General features: G+C 42.6%; 1 protein-coding gene across 1 annotated transcript; it reads left to right on the top strand.

Annotated features, from left to right (window-relative positions):
• Window positions 1-12,244: 12,244 nt before the first annotated feature.
• On the top strand, window positions 12,245-18,175 carry LOC137272765 (uncharacterized). The gene is made up of 3 exons (XM_067805157.1): window positions 12,245-12,298; window positions 13,333-13,722; window positions 17,639-18,175. The coding sequence occupies exons 1-3, from the start codon at window positions 12,245-12,247 to the stop codon at window positions 18,173-18,175; spliced, it is 981 nt and encodes a 326-aa protein (XP_067661258.1).
• The last annotated feature ends 2,130 nt before the right edge of the window (window positions 18,176-20,305 follow it).

The following is a 20,305-nucleotide window of genomic DNA, read 5'->3' as shown; positions in this document are numbered from 1 at the left end:
ATACACTGATCTTTACATGAAACCGACCTACTGTGGCTAAATTGGTCCTGGTATATGGGATGCTGTAAAAAACAGGCCGGAAGGATGCACCGACCATCAGGTCTCTTCTCTCAAGGTAATGGTCTCTGCTTGTAGAAAAGATGGAGGGATTACAGGCTTCACAGAGTACTTCACAAATCAAAGGCCTCAAACATACCTTTGAGACACCAATCATTGCATCTGGATATTGTGAAACACTGGTGTATATATCTCTATCTGGACACAGTGAGACACTGGTGTATATATGTATATATCTGGGCACAGTGTGCATGTGTGTGTGCGTGTGTGTGTGCGTGCATGCGTGTGTTTTGGCACAGTGAGACACTGGTGCGTGCGTACGTGCGTGCATGCGTGAGCAAGCAGAGTGAGGCACTGGTGTATATAACTATATATGTCAACACAGTGAGGCACTGGTGTATGTAACTATATATCTGGGCATTGTGAGACTTTGGTGTGTATAACTATATCTCTGGATGGACAGTGAGGCACTGGTGTATATATGTATATATCTGGGCACAGTGAAGCACTGGTGTATAATATATCTATATATCTGGGCACAGTGAAGCACTGGTGTATAATATATCTATATATCTGGCCACAGTGAGGCACTGGTGTATAATATATCTATATATCTGGGCACTGTGAGGCACTGGTGTATAATATATCTATATATCTGGACACATGAGTGAATGTGAGGAGAGTGTATGCCAGGTATCTGTGTGAGTGCTGCAGATGTGGACAGTCAGACATCTGGAATACTCATTAACATGGCCCTAGTTGGATGAAAGCAACCAACACAAGAAAAACAATGCATTTGTCTATCAAACCATAAGATTATCAACAAATTATTCTCAGCCCCCACATTTAGGTTAATTTGTAATTGCCATGTTGTGTTTTGAAATACTACAGGCCAAGATGCAATCTATCACTTTATCCCACAACATAGTGGAGGAGCCGATCATGCCCAGTTGATGGGGATAACATTATACTGATAAATGTACAAAGTTGTTCATCACCACCATGACACACAATCAAGATGAATTACAATGCAGTCTATGTGCACCTCACATTGATGGAGAAATATTGGCTGGAAACTCTGTGTTGGAGTGCTCTATAGGTATGGCAGTAGTGTGTGTGTATGAGTGGGGGTCCAGCTACTGGCCCAGGTGTGTTGGGGGAGGGTGGGGAACACCTGCATGCCGATATGATGTGGATATTTTATGAGAGCCTCAAAACACTTGTTCACCAGACTGGCTCCTAATACAACTTTCTCAGACAGGAGTGAGTGAGTGAGTGAGTGAGTGAGTTTGGTTTTATGCACACCAGAAAATGGGCCTCACACTCTCAGACAGGAATGTCATGGCTATCAATAATGAGTTAGTAGAAGTTTAGGACAAAAGTTAGATACAGACTATATAACAGACCCTGAATCTCCCCTTTCAAACAAATCTTTTGTCACCCAAACATTATACAAACCCTGAATCTCCTTTGTCATAGAAACCATCAATCTTCTTTGTCACACAAACATCACACAAACCCTGACCCTCCTTTGTCACACAAACCCTGGACCTCCTTTGTCACAGAAATCCTGAACCTCCTTCGACACACAAATCCAGAATCTCCTTTGTCACACAAACATCACATCTCACATAGAAATCCTGAATCTCCTCTTTCACACAAACCTAAAACTTCCTTTGTCATACAAACATCACACAAACCCTGAATCTCCTTTGTCAGACAATCATACAAACCCTGAATCTCCTTCATCATAGAAATCATCAATCTCCTTCGTCACAAAAACATCACACAAACCCTGACCCTCCTTTGTCACACAAACATCACACAAACCCTCACTCTCCTTCGTCCAGACATGAGAATGACAAACTGTTTAAAAACACTGAAAAGACAATAGTCATTTTCACCTCGCTTGATAATGGTAGCCATTTTCCCGCAAAAAACCGTTTACCACGGATGCAAAGGTATGGTAATTCACTCCTTATACATTACCACTAGAACAGGTTACTGATTGTGGGGTATACTGAGAACTGTGGTTCAGAAACTCAACACATCGTGTAGGTTTCGCTGGTTCGCTCTCAGCATTAGATACATGAACTTCGCACCCAGTTGGCAAACACTTACGTGTTTCCCGAATGGCGCCTCCATTTCACACACCTCCCCACCCGACAAAATCTTTATTGCAAATTTACATCGATCTCAGAAATGGTCAACATGAAAACAAAAACATGGAAATCAGCGGATTCGTGGAAAATTCTTATGTCACACAAATGCTCAATCAGCCGAATGCATAATATTTTACGTCTGTTCCTATCTGCTGCACATGCATAGACTACCTTTTGTTGTAAGTGAAAAAACAATCCTGCTATTTTATGTAAATTCCAGTATGCTACAGAAAGTATGCCTCTCACACATACAATACACCCATCCATGGCTGGCATCATAGTCAACACTACTGACACGTATCACAGATTAGTCACAGCAAAAAAGTCTGAATGCAATTGTTCAAACCATTTAGTTGCACAAAAGTATTCTGTTTGGAAAAACATGCAGTTAATTAGTTATGATTGTGGAACATCATGAGCCTGTACAGACCAACTGGTAGAAGTAACACACTCTATCACATTAGGTGACATCAATACAATGCAGCTTCAACCTTTCCACTTTCGGAGTATCAAATACTTAACAACTCCAGAAATTCTATCACATACACAGTGGATGATGTCATAAATCTCCATGACAACACCTGGAGATGCATGAGATGAAAGAGGAAGAATGCCACACAGTGGATAATGTCACAGATCTCCATGACAACACCTGGAGAAGCATGAGATGAAAGAGGAAGAATGCCACACAGTGGATGATGTCAGAGATCTCCATGACAACACCTGGAGATGCATGAGATGAAAGAGGAAGAATGCCACACAGTGGATAATGTCACAGATCTCCATGACAACACCTGGAGAAGCATGAGATGAAAGAGGAAGAATGCCACACAGTGGATGATGTCACAGATCTCCATGACAACACCTGGAGAAGCATGAGATGAAAGAGGAAGAATGCCACACAGTGGATAATGTCATAGATCTCCATGACAACACCTGGAGAAGCATGAGATGAAAGAGGAAGAATGCCACACAGTGGATGATGTCATAGATCTCCATGACAACACCTGGAGAAGCATGAGATGAAAGAGGAAGAATGCCACACAGTGGATGATGTCACAGATCTCCATGACAACACCTGGAGATGCATGAGATGAAAGAGGAAGAATGCCACACAGTGGATGATGTCACAGATCTCCATGACAACACCTGGAGAAGCATGAGATGAAAGAGGAAGAATGCCACACAGTGGATGATGTCAGAGATCTCCATGACAACACCTGGAGAAGCATGAGATGAAAGAGGAAGAATGCCACACAGTGGATAATGTCATAGATCTCCATGACAACACCTGGAGAAGCATGAGATGAAAGAGGAAGAATGCCACACAGTGGATGATGTCATAGATCTCCATGACAACACCTGGAGAAGCATGAGATGAAAGAGGAAGAATGCCACACAGTGGATGATGTCATAGATCTCCATGACAACACCTGGAGAAGCATGAGATGAAAGAGGAAGAATGCCACACAGTGGATGATGTCATAGATCTCCATGACAACACCTGGAGAAGCATGAGATGAAAGAGGAAGAATGCCACACAGTGGATGATGTCATAGATCTCCATGACAACACCTGGAGAAGCATGAGATGAAAGAGGAAGAATGCCACACAGTGGATGATGTCACAGATCTCCATGACAACACCTGGAGAAGCATGAGATGAAAGAGGAAGAATGCCACACATTAGATGGTATATCTCCATGACAAGCTGCCGGCGAAGCTGCATGGTGTGAAAAGTCAATCAAAGTTAAGTTATTTCTGATAGATATTAATGAAACAATATATAAATGGTGCATTATTGATGAGGTGATGTCTAGCACCATGGTCCTCACATAGTGGATATTATGTTGTTGCTTGTGACAAGTCAACCAGGCTCTCCTGCGGTTGGAGCTCCTGAGGGAGTGTCATTACAATGGTGACACCAGACATCAACCAATCAAAGACTGATAAGTGTAAAGTCAAACCAGTTCATGCAAACATTGGAGACATGTATGATCTTCTTATAGAGTCTTATTCCACGTACATAACAATGACAGCAATCAGCTTTATATTAAAAAAATCTGCACACGATTACATTTCCGCTAGACAGAACAATTGCAGTGATTCAGTTTTACTTAACACAACTGAATCTGGAAATTGTTTCTGTTGAGTTCTAGTTTGTTGACCAGGGAAACCGAGCCTGGCAACACATCATACCTACGACCTGCCAGTCTCGCATTACTCCTGTTCAGCTCCACTAGAGCTTCAAGCTGCAGCAAATGTCAGTCAATAAGTCCAAATACTGCACTTTACAAATACGCCGCAACCAAAAGAGATTGCAAATATCTTGCAGCAATTGCTAGGAAATCATTATTTCTGCTATAGCCAAGTCTGACACATGACCATCCAATTGCTTCATTTGGATGCCTTTCCCGCTGGCAATGCTGCTTCTTTCGGATTTTATTCTGTGAGATGTGGGATCAAAGGGCATATGATGAACTGATGAAATTAATGGTGCCATCGAATACATGCACTGTGGGACTCCCCTGCAGAGCGGAATCAACATCCATTCTTTTCTTCATGAGTTTTCAAACTTCACTCATTTTCATATCTGTAGACAAATAATTAACTCCTACTTGAAACAGAGATGAGATGTCTTGATAGTTTGGCTAATCAAGAAACAAGGAGGCACGCAGTTCATCTCACCACAATCCATCGCAGGCTGAACATGCTTGGGTAAGAACACTGGATCAACTAGCAGCTCCAGACCTGCGAGAATACAGGCTTAACTACCTCTTGCAGACCAACAAGTATACAGGCATGACTACCTCCTGCACACCAAAAAGAGTACAGACTTGACCACCTTTCGCAAACCTACAAGAATACAGGCTCCACTACCTCCTGCAGACCTACAAGAATACAGGCTTAACTACCTCTTGCAGACCTACAAGAATACAGGCCTCACTACCTCCTGCAGACCTACAAGAATACAGGCCTCACTACCTCCTGCAGAACTACAAGAATACAGGCCTCACTACCTCCTGCAGACTTACAAGAATACAGGCCTCGCTACCTCCTGCAGACCAACAATACAGGCTTAGTTACCTCCTGCAGACCAACAAGAATGCAGATGTGACTACCATCATCACACCTACAAGAATACAGACTTGACTACCTTCTGCAGATGAACAAATATACAAGCAGAGAGCTCTACATGTATGATAGAATATTTACATAGCAGAGGGCTCTACATACATGACATGCTTGATGTAGCAGAGGGCTCTACATATATGACATGCTTGATGTAGCAGAGGGCCCTACATATATGACATGCTTGATGTAGCAGAGGGCTCTACATATATGTCATGCTTGATGTAGCAGAGGGCTCTACATATATGTCATGCTTGATGTAGCAGAGGGCCCTACATATATGACATGCTTGATGTAGCAGAGGGCTCTACATATATGACATGCTTGATGTAGCAGAGGGCTCTACATATATGACATGCTTGATGTAGCAGAGGGCCCTACATATATGACATGCTTGATGTAGCAGAGGGCTCTACATATATGTCATGCTTGATGTAGCAGAGGGCTCTACATATATGTCATGCTTGATGTAGCAGAGGGCTCTACATATATGACATGCTTGATGTAGCAGAGGGCCCTACATATATGACATGCTTGATGTAGCAGAGGGCTCTACATATATGTCATGCTTGATGTAGCAGAGGGCTCTACATATATGTCATGCTTGATGCAGCAGAGGGCCCTACATATATGACATGCTTGATGTAGCAGAGGGTTCTACATACATGACATGCTTGATGTAGCAGAGGGCTCTACATATATGACATGCTTGATGTAGCAGAGGGCTCTACATATATGACATGCTTGATGTAGTAGAGGGCTCTACATATATGACATGCTTGATGTAGCAGAGGGCCCTACATATATGACATGCTTGATGTAGCAGAGGGCCCTACATATATGACATGCTTGATGTAGCAGAGGGCTCTACATATATGACATGCTTGATGTAGCAGAGGGCCCTACATATATGTCATGCTTGATGTAGCAGAGGGCTCTACATATATGACATGCTTGATGTAGCTCTACATACATGACATGCTTGATGTAGCAGAGGGCCCTACATATATGTCTTGCTTGATGTAGCAGAGGGCCCTACATAGATGACATGCTTGATGTAGCAGAGGGCTCTACATACATGACATGCTTGATGTAGCAGAGGGCTCTACATACATGACATGCTTGATGTAGCTCTACATATATGTCATGCTTGATGTAGCAGAGGGCTCTACATATATGTCATGCTTGATGTAGCAGAGGGCTCTACATACATGATACATGTTTGATGCAGCAGAGGGCTTCGCAGACATGATATATTCAGCCAAGATACAACTCTAAGCCCTAAATCTAATCTAATCTAATGAAACACCCAATTGTCCTCAAGGGGGAATGTGCTCTGATGCTGGTGAGAATAGCTGCTGACATCTGTCATCAGATTCTTGTGAGTCTGTGACATTGTCATCGGCTCTCTTTGGACAAATATTGATAACATATATCACAAACGGTTGTCGTTATATCAAGATTAATTCAAAAGTGTATTATGAATATTGAGTGAAATACTACCCAAAACCCATCCACTATGATTAAAATGGAAATTGCAATTTGATTTGATATCAATAAAATCAAAGTTTCCAAAGAAAACATCAAACTATGATAAATCAATAGTATCTGATAGTAAAAACATCTTGAATCAGAGCAATATCAATTTTGATTTGATTCTGAGGGAGATGTTATGTCCAATTTCATCTATGCACTGCAGTGTAATATTCAGCTAGTCTGAAGCATACCCAGACCACCATTACTGTAGCTGTTGAGGCAGCACTGTGCATGGAACTGTGCATAGACCTTCACCATACCCCTAAAAGATTAAAGAAGAAAAAGATTTCCATAATGCTCATACTGACAATTATAAAAGGCGCTAAAATGACAAAAGTTATCAATTTGCCCCAGAAAATGTCAAATGTCAGTCAAGAAATAGTGCACAGTTTCCAAGCTCGCCAGAAAGGGGCACTATGACCATTTTCATTCCATGTCCAAAATGTTGCCATGGAAACATGAAAATACTTCATGACAACGTCTAGGTGCCTAGACTAACAGATTTTGGGGAGATTGTATTCTCTATTCAAAAGACATCGCAATGCTCTTCACTTGGAGCATGCAAACCACTTGCATGTTGACTCTGACACCAAGGCAGGAGACATGACTCAAAGCACACAAATACCCTTGGTTGTAAATATACTTGTACCACTCTGTATGGGGAGATCACGGTGGTACTTCTTCCAGTTCCACATGGTATTCCCTAGTTCAATCTGCTGTGAACCTTGAATGTTGACCAGCAGCTGTGAGGTAGCTTCATACTGGGTGCGTTCTGCTGCTAATCATGCCTAATCCAGTGTTATCTCTCAAACGTGATCCATTCTACAATATATCCCAAGTGAGCCTTCACATCAATGACAAAGGTCTGATACTTCTATTACAGTTTGATGTGGGGGACACCTGAAGAGCTAAATAGCACTGTCTATGTAGGGGTAGCAATACATATCTTGACCAGCTGCTACAGATCCCCCATCTCTGTCAGTAACCAGACAGGGTGACTCCCACCAGTATCAGTAGCCAGAAAGGGTCACATACCCCAGTATCATTAGAAAGAGAGGCAGCACCCATCAGTGTCAGTAGCTAGAGAGGGTGACAGACACCAATAGTGGTAGCCAGACGATGTCACACACCCAAGTATCAGGAGCCAGACAAGGTGACTCCCACCAGTATCAGTAGCCATACAGGGTCACACCCACCAGTATCAGTAGCCAAAAGGGGTCACCCCAGTATGCACAGGATCACACCCACCAGTATCAGTAGCCAAACATGGTCACACCCACCAGTATCAGTATCCAAACATGGTCACACCCACCAGTATCAGTAGCCAAACATGGTCACACCCACCAGTATCAGTATCCAAACATGGTCACACCCACCAGTATCAGTAGCCATACAGGATCACACCCACCAGTATCAGTATCCAAACATGGTCACACCCACCAGTATCAGTAGCCAGACAGGGTCACACCCACCAGTATCAGTAGCCAAACAGGATCACACCCACCAGTATCAGTAGCCAAACATGGTCACACCCACCAGTATCAGTAGCCAAACAGGATCACACCCACCAGTATCAGTAGCCAAACAGGGTCACACCCACCAGTATCAGTAGCCAAACAGGGTCACACCCACCACCTTTGAATATGGCCTTCAGTAACCCATGCTTGTTGTAAGAGGCAATTAATGGGATGGGGTGGTCAGACTCGCTGACTTGGTTGACACATGTCATTGTATCCCAATTGTGCAAATTTATACTCATGCTGTTGATCCCTGGATTGTCTGTTTCAGACGCGATTACTTACAGACCACCGCCATATAGCTGGAATTTTGCTGAGTCTGGCGTAAAGCTGAACTCGCTCACTCACTCACGCACTCACTCACTCACTCACTCACGCACTCACGCACTCACGTACTGTGGACTATTGTAGTGACATCAAGAACCATCACAGATTTGTTACCATTATCTGTGCAAACTACCATAAGACTGTGCTTGTTCTTGCCAAGGTCTAAATACTATGTCAGCTTGGCACTGTGGAACAGGTGTTTTGTTTTCTGTAAAACATGCAACTGATAAGTTAAATGGAATAATATGGATAATCTGCAGTAAAACACCACAATTTCTGTGAACTGAAACAAGCTGAACGAGAATGCATACAGCTCTATGAATCTGACATTCACATGACGACATGACACAGTCATATGGCGTCATGTAGGAACACAGTATGATTCTACTATAAAGGACTCGGAAATGGTAATCTCATTAAGCTTGCTTGACACATACCATGATCTGTAGGAGTATATCTTGTTTTAGTCTGATATAGACCATCTAAACCATGACATTTTCACTATTAGTCTGTGTGTCTAGGTAAGTAATGGACTGACATATAAAGTGCTGTTAAAGGACTACAAACACTGTACAGTTTCAAAATATTGCTTTGGTAAACTGGAGAAAGGCAAAGGACAATGACCAGCTTGAGTCTCATGATCAGACAACACCCCAATGTTGGCATAGTTCTCACTGACTGACATACTTTATTACAAAAACTGATGTAGTTTGTCACTGATGTCATTATATAGACAATACACTGACCCTGCCACCCCTTGCAATTGCAGACAACATAGAGAGCCTTCGACCCCTTACAGACATCACACAGAACCCTCCACTCCCTACAGACAACATAGAGACCCTTCCACCCCTATAAGCAACATTGAGATCCCTCCACCCCCTACAGACAACATAGTAACCCCTCTATATAGCTACCCGCTACTGTTAACATAGTGATCCCTCTACCTGCTACAGACAACATAGTGATCCCTCCACCCCTAAACACAACATAGTAATCCCTCCACCTACAGACAACATCGTGATCCTCTAAACGCTACAGACAACATAGTGATCCCTCTACCCACTAAAGACAACACAGTGATCCCTACACCAACTACAGACAACATAGTAACCCCTCTAACCACTACAGACAACATAGTGATCCCTCCACCCCTAAACACAACATAGTAATCCATCCACCTACAGACAACACAGAGAACTCTCTACCCCCTACAGATAACATTTTGACCCCTCCACCCCCTACAGACAACATTTTGATAGCTCCACCCCCTACATACTGACCCCTCCCTCCCTCACAGACAACATACTGACCTTCCACTCCCTACAAACATAATAATTTCTATATGCCCCTCACAGAGAACATTGTGCAGGTGGTACCCTCCACCCATGCAATGTATCTGTGCTGTATCTTGGCAATGATCCCCTGTACAATATACCTCAGCCAAGCAATAGAACTATTGCCCCTATCATCCTGTATCATAATGAGCACCTGTCTCCCTGACTAAAGCTGAGTAATCCTTGGTCTGACATGTTCTATACTATACACAGCAGGCTGACATGTTGCAGGAAGCCTGCTAATTCAATTGCCCTCACAAAACAGTCTTTTTTTAAGCTCATTTAATTGACAGTGTAGCCTGGAACTGCTCCATAGTTACAGCAATTACAATCATACAATACAAATTATCCCAAAAGCATATCTCATTACACTCCATTTTTTTGTCAAATTATGCAACCACACTATGAATATATTTGTTAATGTGAATTACTTCCCAAATCAATTTACTGATGTTCTACATGCCTCTTTCAGTCACACAATCAGTAAGTCCCCATGCGATATTATTCAATACTAGCTTTATAATGCTATGTGCACAGTAGTTGCAGCATAGTGCATTTATGTGTTTGATGTGAGCATCTAGGTGTTTGTCTGATGTGAGCATCTAGGTGTTTGATGTGAGCATCTAGGTGTTTGTCTGATGTGAGCATCTAGGTGTTTGATGTGAGCATCTAGGTGTTTTGTCTGATGTGAGCATCTAGATGTTTTGTCTGATGTCTACATCTAGGTGTTTCTCTGATGTCGGCATCTAGGTGTTTGTCTGATGTCTGCATCTAGGTGTCTGCATCTAGGTGTTTTGTTTGATGTCTGCATCTAGGTGTCTGCATCTGATGTGTGCATCTAGGTGTTTTGTCTGATGTCTGCATCTAGGTGTTTCTCTGATGTCTGCATCTAGGTGTTTCTCTGATGTCTGCATCTAGGCGTTTCTCTGATATGTGCATCTAGGTGTTTTGTCTGATGTGTGCATCTAGGTGTTTAGTCTGATGTGTCCATCTAGGTGTCTGATGTGTGCATCAAAGTGTTTTGTCTGGGACAGTCAATCCAGTGATCAACAGCATGAGCACTGATCTATGCAATTCGGAACCAATAACATTTGTCAACCAAGTCAGTGAGCCTGACCACCGGATCCTGCTAGTTGCCTCTTACGACAAGCATGGGCTACTTAAGGCCAATATTCTCACCCTAACCTTCACAGGTAAGTTCCATTTGAGAGCGCACAAAGTCACAGATCAAGCCCACTCAATCTCCACAGAAGACGGTTTTCATTTTTGTACAACCCAAAAAGAAAAAATACAAGAATGTGTGCTTTACTAAGAATGTGTCATCACGAATACAGCACAGGTTATGTAATAATCATCTGTATCCATAAAACATCACCCTGTGTCTGGTCCAGCTGATACAGCAATGGTTTTAAAAAATGCTGAATTTGTTAAATTCATAATCTTACCTACTCTGACCAATAGAGTTTAAGTGTAATAACTACCAATCCTTCACATCACAGTTGATAGCAGCAATACAGTGTCTTCAAGGTGAAAGATGTCACCAACATGCATTTCATACTCAAGAAAATCTAAAGAGCCTAGGGCCTAGATTTTTCGAAACTCTCTTAGCACTAAGATGGTCGTAAGTGCATACATTAACATTACCTTACAACAATCTTGGCGCAGACAGAGCTTCGAAAATCTAGGCCCAGAACTCCAATGCAATGTCCATTGCTTCACAATGTATCAAGAGAACAGAGTCATCTCCATGTGTCAAAAAATATTTTTCAATAACTTCTTCTGCTCCAGTTTGAGTCCTTTCTCAGTGCTTGATACAGTGCTCCTACTCTTCTCCCCTTCTCATCAATCTGGCATCGCATCAAACCCAAACCCATGCAGCAGTCTAAATCTAAACCAAGACACCAGCAAGTGGCCTACTTTGTCAAAAGTGTTTGTTTGCCATCTCACCTCTTTTCTCAATTATGTACAAAAAAAGTGTGTACAGCCAATGCACTGTGAACATTCTAACAAGAATTCAGCTCATCTGCTGCCACTGATTACAAATGTTAGTCATCACAACTGAAAAACGTAAACGGACTGTGACAGCGTTCAGGCTCATCACAACTAATGCTTTATTAAACATATTTATGGAATAAAACCAAAATGGCTACCAAAGGCGTCTGCCTTCAACAATCACAATGGCTGCCAATGGCAGATGCTGTGAAAAGTGTCTGATGAAAAACCACATGGCTGTAGTGGTGTGCTCATTTTGTTAGGCAATCATTTAACGAAGTAATTAGACGACAGATCTTTGAAAGTTCGTCCTCAACCCCCTGTTCAATATTGTGATTTAGATAAATTGAATCTGAGATTTGCAGACTGGCCATATTTAATCGGAAATCTGTCAAATAATTTGACAAAGGTCACCATGACCTCATAAAGTCTTATGGAAGTTGCAGAAAGTAATAGGATTACAATCAAACAATTAGGAAAGCTCATGATTCTTTTAAGAAAGCAAAGATTTATTATAGGTGGCTTCCTCAAAGTCCTTGCAGTTTCAAGGAATTGTTTAACCCGTTTATAACTGGGGTAATGCAAATTGTGTCAGATAAGCGATGGACAGAAACCCATTTAGAAAAGGAAGCTGTTCAATATCCTCTGGCCTAGGTAGAAATGTGATTTACTCATATAGAACACTCACAATTTAAAGTCCACCGAAGTTAAAACAGTCGTTCTCTATCAGACTGCAGGACATATGATACTCTCAGCTTCAAATAAACAAAGTCCAGAGGCAGGTACATATTCATCAGACTGTATTTGTGAAGGCATGTACTTCAGAAACAGACACAGGAACCAGAAAACATCATTTAGAAATAGATGTTTGTCTTTACCCTTCTAGTTTAATCAGGTGAATGGTAGAACTCTGTGAGAATACATGAATAGGTGATATTACATACTACAGGGAGTAGATAATGGGACTATAGTGCAGGGTGCAGACAATGTGACTATGTTGCAGGGTGCAGACAATGTGACTATATTGCAGTGTCGACAATATGACTATATGTTTCAGGGTGTAGACAATGTGACTTTGTTGCAAGGTGTAGACCATGTGACTCTGTTGCAGGGTGCAGACAATGTGACTATATAGCAGTGTCAACAATATGACTATATGTTTCAGGGTGTAGACAATATGACTTTGTTGCAAGGTGTAGACAATGTGACTATGCTGCAGGGTGCAGACAATGTGACTATATAGCAGTGTCGACAATATGACTATATGTTTCAGGGTGTAGACAATGTGACTATGCTGCAGGGTGTAGACAATGTGACTATGCTGCAGGGTGTAGACAATGTGACTATGCTGCAGGGTGTAGACAATGTGACTATGCTGCAGGGTGTAGACAATGTGACTATGCTGCAGGGTGTAGACAATGTGACTATGCTGCAGGGTGTAGACAATGTGACTATGCTGCAGGGTGTAGACAATGTGACTATGCTGCAGGGTGTGGACAATGTGACTATGCTGCAGGGTGTAGACCATGTGACTATGCTGCAGGGTGTAGACAATGTGACTATGCTGCAGGGTGTAGACCATGTGACTATGCTGCAGGGTGTAGACAATGTGACTATGCTGCAGGGTGTAGACAATGAGACTTTGCTGCAGGGTGTAGACAATGTGACTATGGTTGAGTCCTAAAAGGAAGAAGTCCTATTGGCATATTGTGAAGTGCTCTGCTTCCTTTATCATTTACATTATCAACTTACACGTCGTAACAAGTCAGTTTTTTGGTCACCTAACTTTCCCTACAGCAGCAAGCTGTCATTGAATTGGAGGACTAAAACAGACAGAATGATCAGACTGAAATGAAGTTGTCTACCATTCTTGATTGTACCTAGATATGCCTACAGCTGCAATAAAACAGATAGTGGACAAACAGTATGAGAAACTACTTTCCTATAAATCTGTCTGTAGGTAATCAAAATGGATTCAGACATATTTCATGACAGAGCATCTGCTGGGTACATCTGCTCCCAGCTGTTACAATAACATTGTTTGTCTGTGGAACATCTTCCTTCACAACATCAAAATACTTATATTTGGGGGAAAGCAGCTTCCTCAATGAAATAAGGAAACCTGTGACAAAGACTGACATCCAGTACACATTTTTCCCTCTGCAGGTATCTCCAGTGTATTCTGTTCTTGCCCCACCATCTAAGAGTTGATCTGTGACAACAACAGTCACCTGCTGGAGAACCATGGAGCTGACTCATACTCACTGCCTGATGGCACCTCTGCATATATGGTCCAATTCTCTACGACCCATGTTTATAAAACATGATTAAGATGTTGTACAAGGATTGACGGAGTGTGGACAGTCTCTGTAAAATTCTTACACAATTAATATTAATATTTTCTTTGAGAATATCATTTAGGCAATTTCAAGTGGGAAGTAGCTGATCCTGTGCAGCAAAAAGGCAGCACTCTTTTTCACATTTAAGAGCAGCTGACTTCATCCAGGAGAAATAAATTGGTTGGACTGCGGTTCTGTTCCACACGCTGCATGTACACATGTTGCAATGGCTTCTCAGAAAGTTTCTCCACAAAGGACCTGGTGAATAACTTCACCTGGTCTACTCGTATCGCTGTACCATCCAGAAGTACATCACCATCAACAAAGTCAACCTCAGATTTCAGATTCTGTCTAACCTCCTTGGCACACTTAATATATCTGTGGAATTCCTAGCTTTCATCGTGAGTCTTGACATGCATCACCAGACGCTCATCCGATAAATACGTATGTGCAATAGTACACAATAACATTCTCTCATGAAGCGCTTCCATATTAATGAGATTAATGAGATTAATTATCAGCATACATAAATGATTAAGTGAGAGGGCCCTCATCAAACATGATCCTTCAGATCAGGTGGTCAAGACTCTGGATATTTTCTTTCGTCCAATCAACTACTCCAAAGGAACAGGAAACGACAGGCTTTAATTTTTTCAGTGTTTGCAAAAACATGTTCAAGATTTCAGTGCTGGAATCATAATTATAATTTGTGTCATTCCTATAATTCGGCTGAGGTACAGTGTTTATGTCACTAATACACATATGAAAACATATGAACATCAAATTTACTTTTCAAATGCTTAAGAACAACAGATTCTCTTTAACTTCACATTAAAGATAAACAGACATTATCCAGTGTATGCAGATCCTGGCATGGGGGAAATGGTAGAAGCAGACCAACGACCCTCTCCCACTCACAGAACCGGGAAGACTATCTGCCCCAACCGTTCTCCAAAATATCAGCTGGAAGAACCCTTTCATCAGTTATCATCAGCATGTAGTGTAATGTGCACACATATTACTGAGATGCAGGGAAGTAGATCTGTCATAATTTGCATTACTGTAAGTGCCAGAGAGCCGATGACAGGATTACGTGGTCTGAGCGTTGCGACCAGACGCCAGATAACATTACACAGAGGTGATGGAGGACTTACAACAACCTTTACAGCCACACTTTACACAGGACTTCTCCATCACACTAATCTAACTCCAACAACCGAACAGAGGAATGTCACAATTAAGCGATCCCATCTTAGCATCTTGGAATTGGACAAAGGCCACCCTAAATCCTATAGTAATGACCTTCAATTGTGTTTTAATGAGAAGTTGAAGCGGATAGTGAATACATCAAACACAGCAATGACTGTCTGTATTGTTCTTGACACTTCCAAGCTCCCATAATCCCCTGGGGCTAATGGTTGTCACACAGCGGATGGCCGAACATGGCCACAGGCTTGTCTCATTCACATAACTGTTTTCCACACAGAAAGTGTCAAAACCGAAATGAATTAGCAGAAATATCACTGGCAGGTTTGAGAGGAAACATTCAACACAAGTCACCCAACACTTGATTAAAAGTGCGTGAAAATAAAATTGAATTACATTAGAGAAATGAGAAAATTGCCATTCCTGTTCCCAAGTACAATAAAGAAGTCGAAGAACACTTCCAAATCTTGACAAATTATTGTAAAAATATGTTTAAATGTTAATTTGTTTAGTTACTGCAGTAATGTTAAGCTTCACCTCGGGCCAAAGGGGTCTGTTGCATTATAACATATGTTTATCTTCTGGATTGACCGTGCAAGCTGTACATACTCTGTTCAAGTCAAGGGTGTAATTGGTTACCAATGTTTTGTTTCATTAATCGACTAGTATTGATTCAGAATTATGATCATACCGTCTGCTTCTCATTAATGATATTATTACATTTCTGTGACTTCACACAATAAAGAGGAGTCATGCAGGGAGATAACTCCAGCCACAGCAACCCCTCAGTTGGATATCACATATGGCAACAAAGGAAGGACGCCGTCATTTTAATCAAATTGCAGGATAATTCACACGCCCGTGTTTTCAGCATGGCGCACCCATTGATTTGCTGGTTTTATGTCCTTCCAGTAGTGTTTTACACTAGGCAAGCCTGCACTAGCCACACGAAATTCAGGAGCATGCCTTTTAAGCACATCCTAAATGAGATAGGTTGTTTAATCCTGTATGACTCTGACCTAATTACTTTGATCTTAAAATACTTGTCTGCGGTCTTGTGACTTGAGTTGAACCAAGGACCGTGTTTCACAAAACTCTCATAGTACTACGAATATCATAAGTCAATGTTACAGCATAGGAGGTTGGAATGCTGCTAGGACGCTTACGAGATCTTAGACTTACGAGAGTGTTGTGAAACAGGGCCCAGGTAGGCAGTAGCTGAGCAGAGAAGGAAAGACTTAATGCCATGTCACACTATCATGCCCATACCTTGATAGAAAATATCATTTGGAAAAATCAAAATCTCCTTCACTCATAGATCAAGTTGATGCAATCATAATATTTATGGGAGAGTTCCGTGAGTGAGTTTAGTTTTCCTGTGCACTCAGCAGTATTCCAGCTATTTACAGGTGGAAGTCTGTGAATGATTGAGTCTGAACCAGACAATCCAGTGATCAATAACAGAAGCACCAATCTACAAAATTTGGAACTGAAGACATGTGTCAAAGTAAGTCTCCCTGGCCACCCTGGATCCTGTTAGTCGCATCTTACAACAAGCATGGGTTACTGAAAATCTTCATGGGTAGGGGCAGTACAGGGACACTGACAGATCAACATTGGTGTGGTTAGGTAAGCAAACTGTTGACCTCCAGCATGTCTCTGTACCCACCCATTGACTACAACCAACAAACTGTTGGCCTCTGATATGTCACTCTACCTCCCACTAACAACAACCAACAAACTGTTGGCTTCCGATATGTCTCTCTACCTCCCATTGACTACAACCAACAAACTGTTGGCCTCCGATATGTCACTCTACCTCCCACTAACAACAACCAACAAACTGTTGGCCTCCGATATGTCACTCTACCTCCCACTAACAACAACCAACAAACTGTTGGCTTCCGATATGTCTCTCTACCTCCCATTGACTACAACCAACAAACTGTTGGCCTCCAGTATGTCACTCTACCTCCCATTGACTACAACCAACAAACTGTTGGCCTCTGATATGTCACTCTACCTCCCACTGAGGACAACCAACAAACTGTTGGCCTCCGATATGTCACTCTACCTCCCACTGACTACAACCAACAAACTGTTGGCCTCCAGTATGTCACTCTACCTCCCATTGACTACAACCAACAAACTGTTGGCCTCCAGTATGTCACTCTACCTCTCATTGACTACAACCAACAAACTGTTGGCCTCCGATATGTTACTCTACCTCCCACTAACAACAACCAACAAACTGTTGGCCTCCAATATGTCACTCTACCTCCCATTGACTACAACCAACAAACTGTTGGCCTCCAGTATGTCACTCTACCTCCCATTGACTACAACCAACAAACTGTTGGCCTCCGATATGTCACTCTACCTCCCATTGACTACAACCAACAAACTGTTGGCCTCCAGTATATCACTCTACCTCTCATTGACTACAACCAACAAACTGTTGGCCTCCGATATGTCACTCTACCTCCCATTGACTACAACCAACAAACTGTTGGCCTCCAGTATGTCACTCTACCTCTCATTGACTACAACCAACAAACTATTGGCCTCTGATATGTCACTCTACCTCCCACTGAGGACAACCAACAAACTGTTGGCCTCCGATATGTCACTCTACCTCCCATTGACTACAACCAACAAACTGTTGGCCTCCAACATGTCACTCTACCTCCCATTGACTACAACCAACAAACTGTTGGCCTCCAGTATGTCACTCTACCTCTCATTGACTACAACCAACAAACTGTTGGCCTCTGATATGTCACTCTACCTCCCACTGAGGACAACCAACAAACTGTTGGCCTCCGATATGTCACTCTACCTCCCATTGACTACAACCAACAAACTGTTGGCCTCCAATATGTCTCTCTACCTCTCATTGACTACAACCAACAAACTGTTGGCCTTTGGTATGTCACTCTACCTCCCATTGACTACAACCAACAAACTGTTGGCCTCCGATTTGTCACTCTACCTCCCACTGAGGACAACCAACAAACTGTTGGCCTCCGATATGTCACTCTACCTCCCACTGACTACAACCAACAAACTGTTGGCCTCCGATATGTCACTCTACCTCCCATTGACTACAACCAACAAAATGTTGGCCTTTGGTATGTCACTCTACCTTTCATTGACTACAACCAACAAACTGTTGGCCTCCAATATGTCTCTCTACCTCCCACTAACAACAACCAACAAAATGCTGGCCTCTGGTATAGCTCTTTAATGATGAAGATATTGATGAAGATCCTGGGTCTTGACTGTATGTATACACCAGACCCTCCCTCCCTCCTACTCATGTAACCACCCTAGTAATAGTGACAAATAACAGGTCAGATGGAAACATTATTCAAGGACCTTTGTCTCCCACTTCAGGTACACAGCTTCAGCCATTACAGATGTTTTATAACGCTGATGTCTATTGGCCAACAGTGGTATATTATATACTGAACATCATTGAAAACGCACCACCCCTAAAATTGTGGATTTCTAAGAGCAGAAGTGAGCAATCTATGTAAATTTTACATATTTGTGTAGACCAATGTTTGATAAAGAAAAGAAGCAAAAAACAATCAAGCAAAACAGTGAAGATTTAATGCAGCTGACAATGAAATAAAGATGGGGTCAAAATGGAAAGTCAGTAGCGTGTATGACCCCCGTTAGCAGCAACACAAGCTGTGCAACGTCTCCTCATTGAACGGATAAGTCTCTGAATAAAGTCCTGAGGCACTGCATTCCACTCTTGCTGCAAGGCATTGTCGAGTTCCCAAAGGTTGTTGATCTGCGGACGACGTGCGAGGCGTTGGCCGATGTAATCCCACAAGTGTTCGATGGGTGACAAATCTCGTGACAATGCAGGCCAATGAAGTAGAGGAATGTTGTTGTTAGCCAGATACTGTATCAAAACACGTGCAGTGTGGGCTCGTGCATTGTCATGTTGAAATGTGTGCAGATCTTGATGCTGGTGAAAGAAGGGAACGACGTTGTTCTGAAGAATGTTGTCACGGTAGTAAACGGCATTCACTCTGCCACGACAAACAATCAGAGCGGTTCTGTGGTGATAACTTATCCCTCCCCACACCATAATGCTGCCTCCACCCCACCGATCGGTTTGCACAACACAATCCTGATGATAACGTTCACCCCGTCAACGCCATACCCGTAGACGCCCGTCAGCATTTCGCAAGTGAAAACACGACTCGTCGGAGTACACCACACCATGCCAACGTCGTAACAACCACACACGATGCTGTTCAGCCCATTGTCGGCATTCACGGCGATGCCTGTCAGTCAGGATGGGTCCAACGTAAGGGCGTCGACAACGTAACCCTGCCGCACGGAGACGGCGTCGGACGGTGGAAGCGCTGATCAAACCACGTCGACCCTGGACAGCGTTGGCGGTTCTGGCAGCGGGCAAGGTTCGATCCCAAATATGGCGCCGTACAATGTCTCGATCTTGACGAGGGGTGGTAGCACGTGCCTGACCTGGGCGTTGCCGGTCCCTGCTGGTTCCTGTTTGTTGGTATCTGTTAGCAAGCCTCAGAGTGGTCGAATGATGACACCCAAATCGTCGTGCAATGTTTCTGCTTGAAGCGCCGACCTGCAACATACCCAAGGCCTGTTCTCGTTCCTCTGGTGACAATCTTGGCATGGCGAAAAAACTTTACTTACGAAAGTACT

Source organism: Haliotis asinina, chromosome 1 (assembly GCF_037392515.1).
Source record: "Haliotis asinina isolate JCU_RB_2024 chromosome 1, JCU_Hal_asi_v2, whole genome shotgun sequence".
NCBI lineage: Eukaryota > Metazoa > Mollusca > Gastropoda > Lepetellida > Haliotidae > Haliotis > Haliotis asinina.
This window is presented reverse-complemented; position numbering and strand designations above follow the sequence as displayed.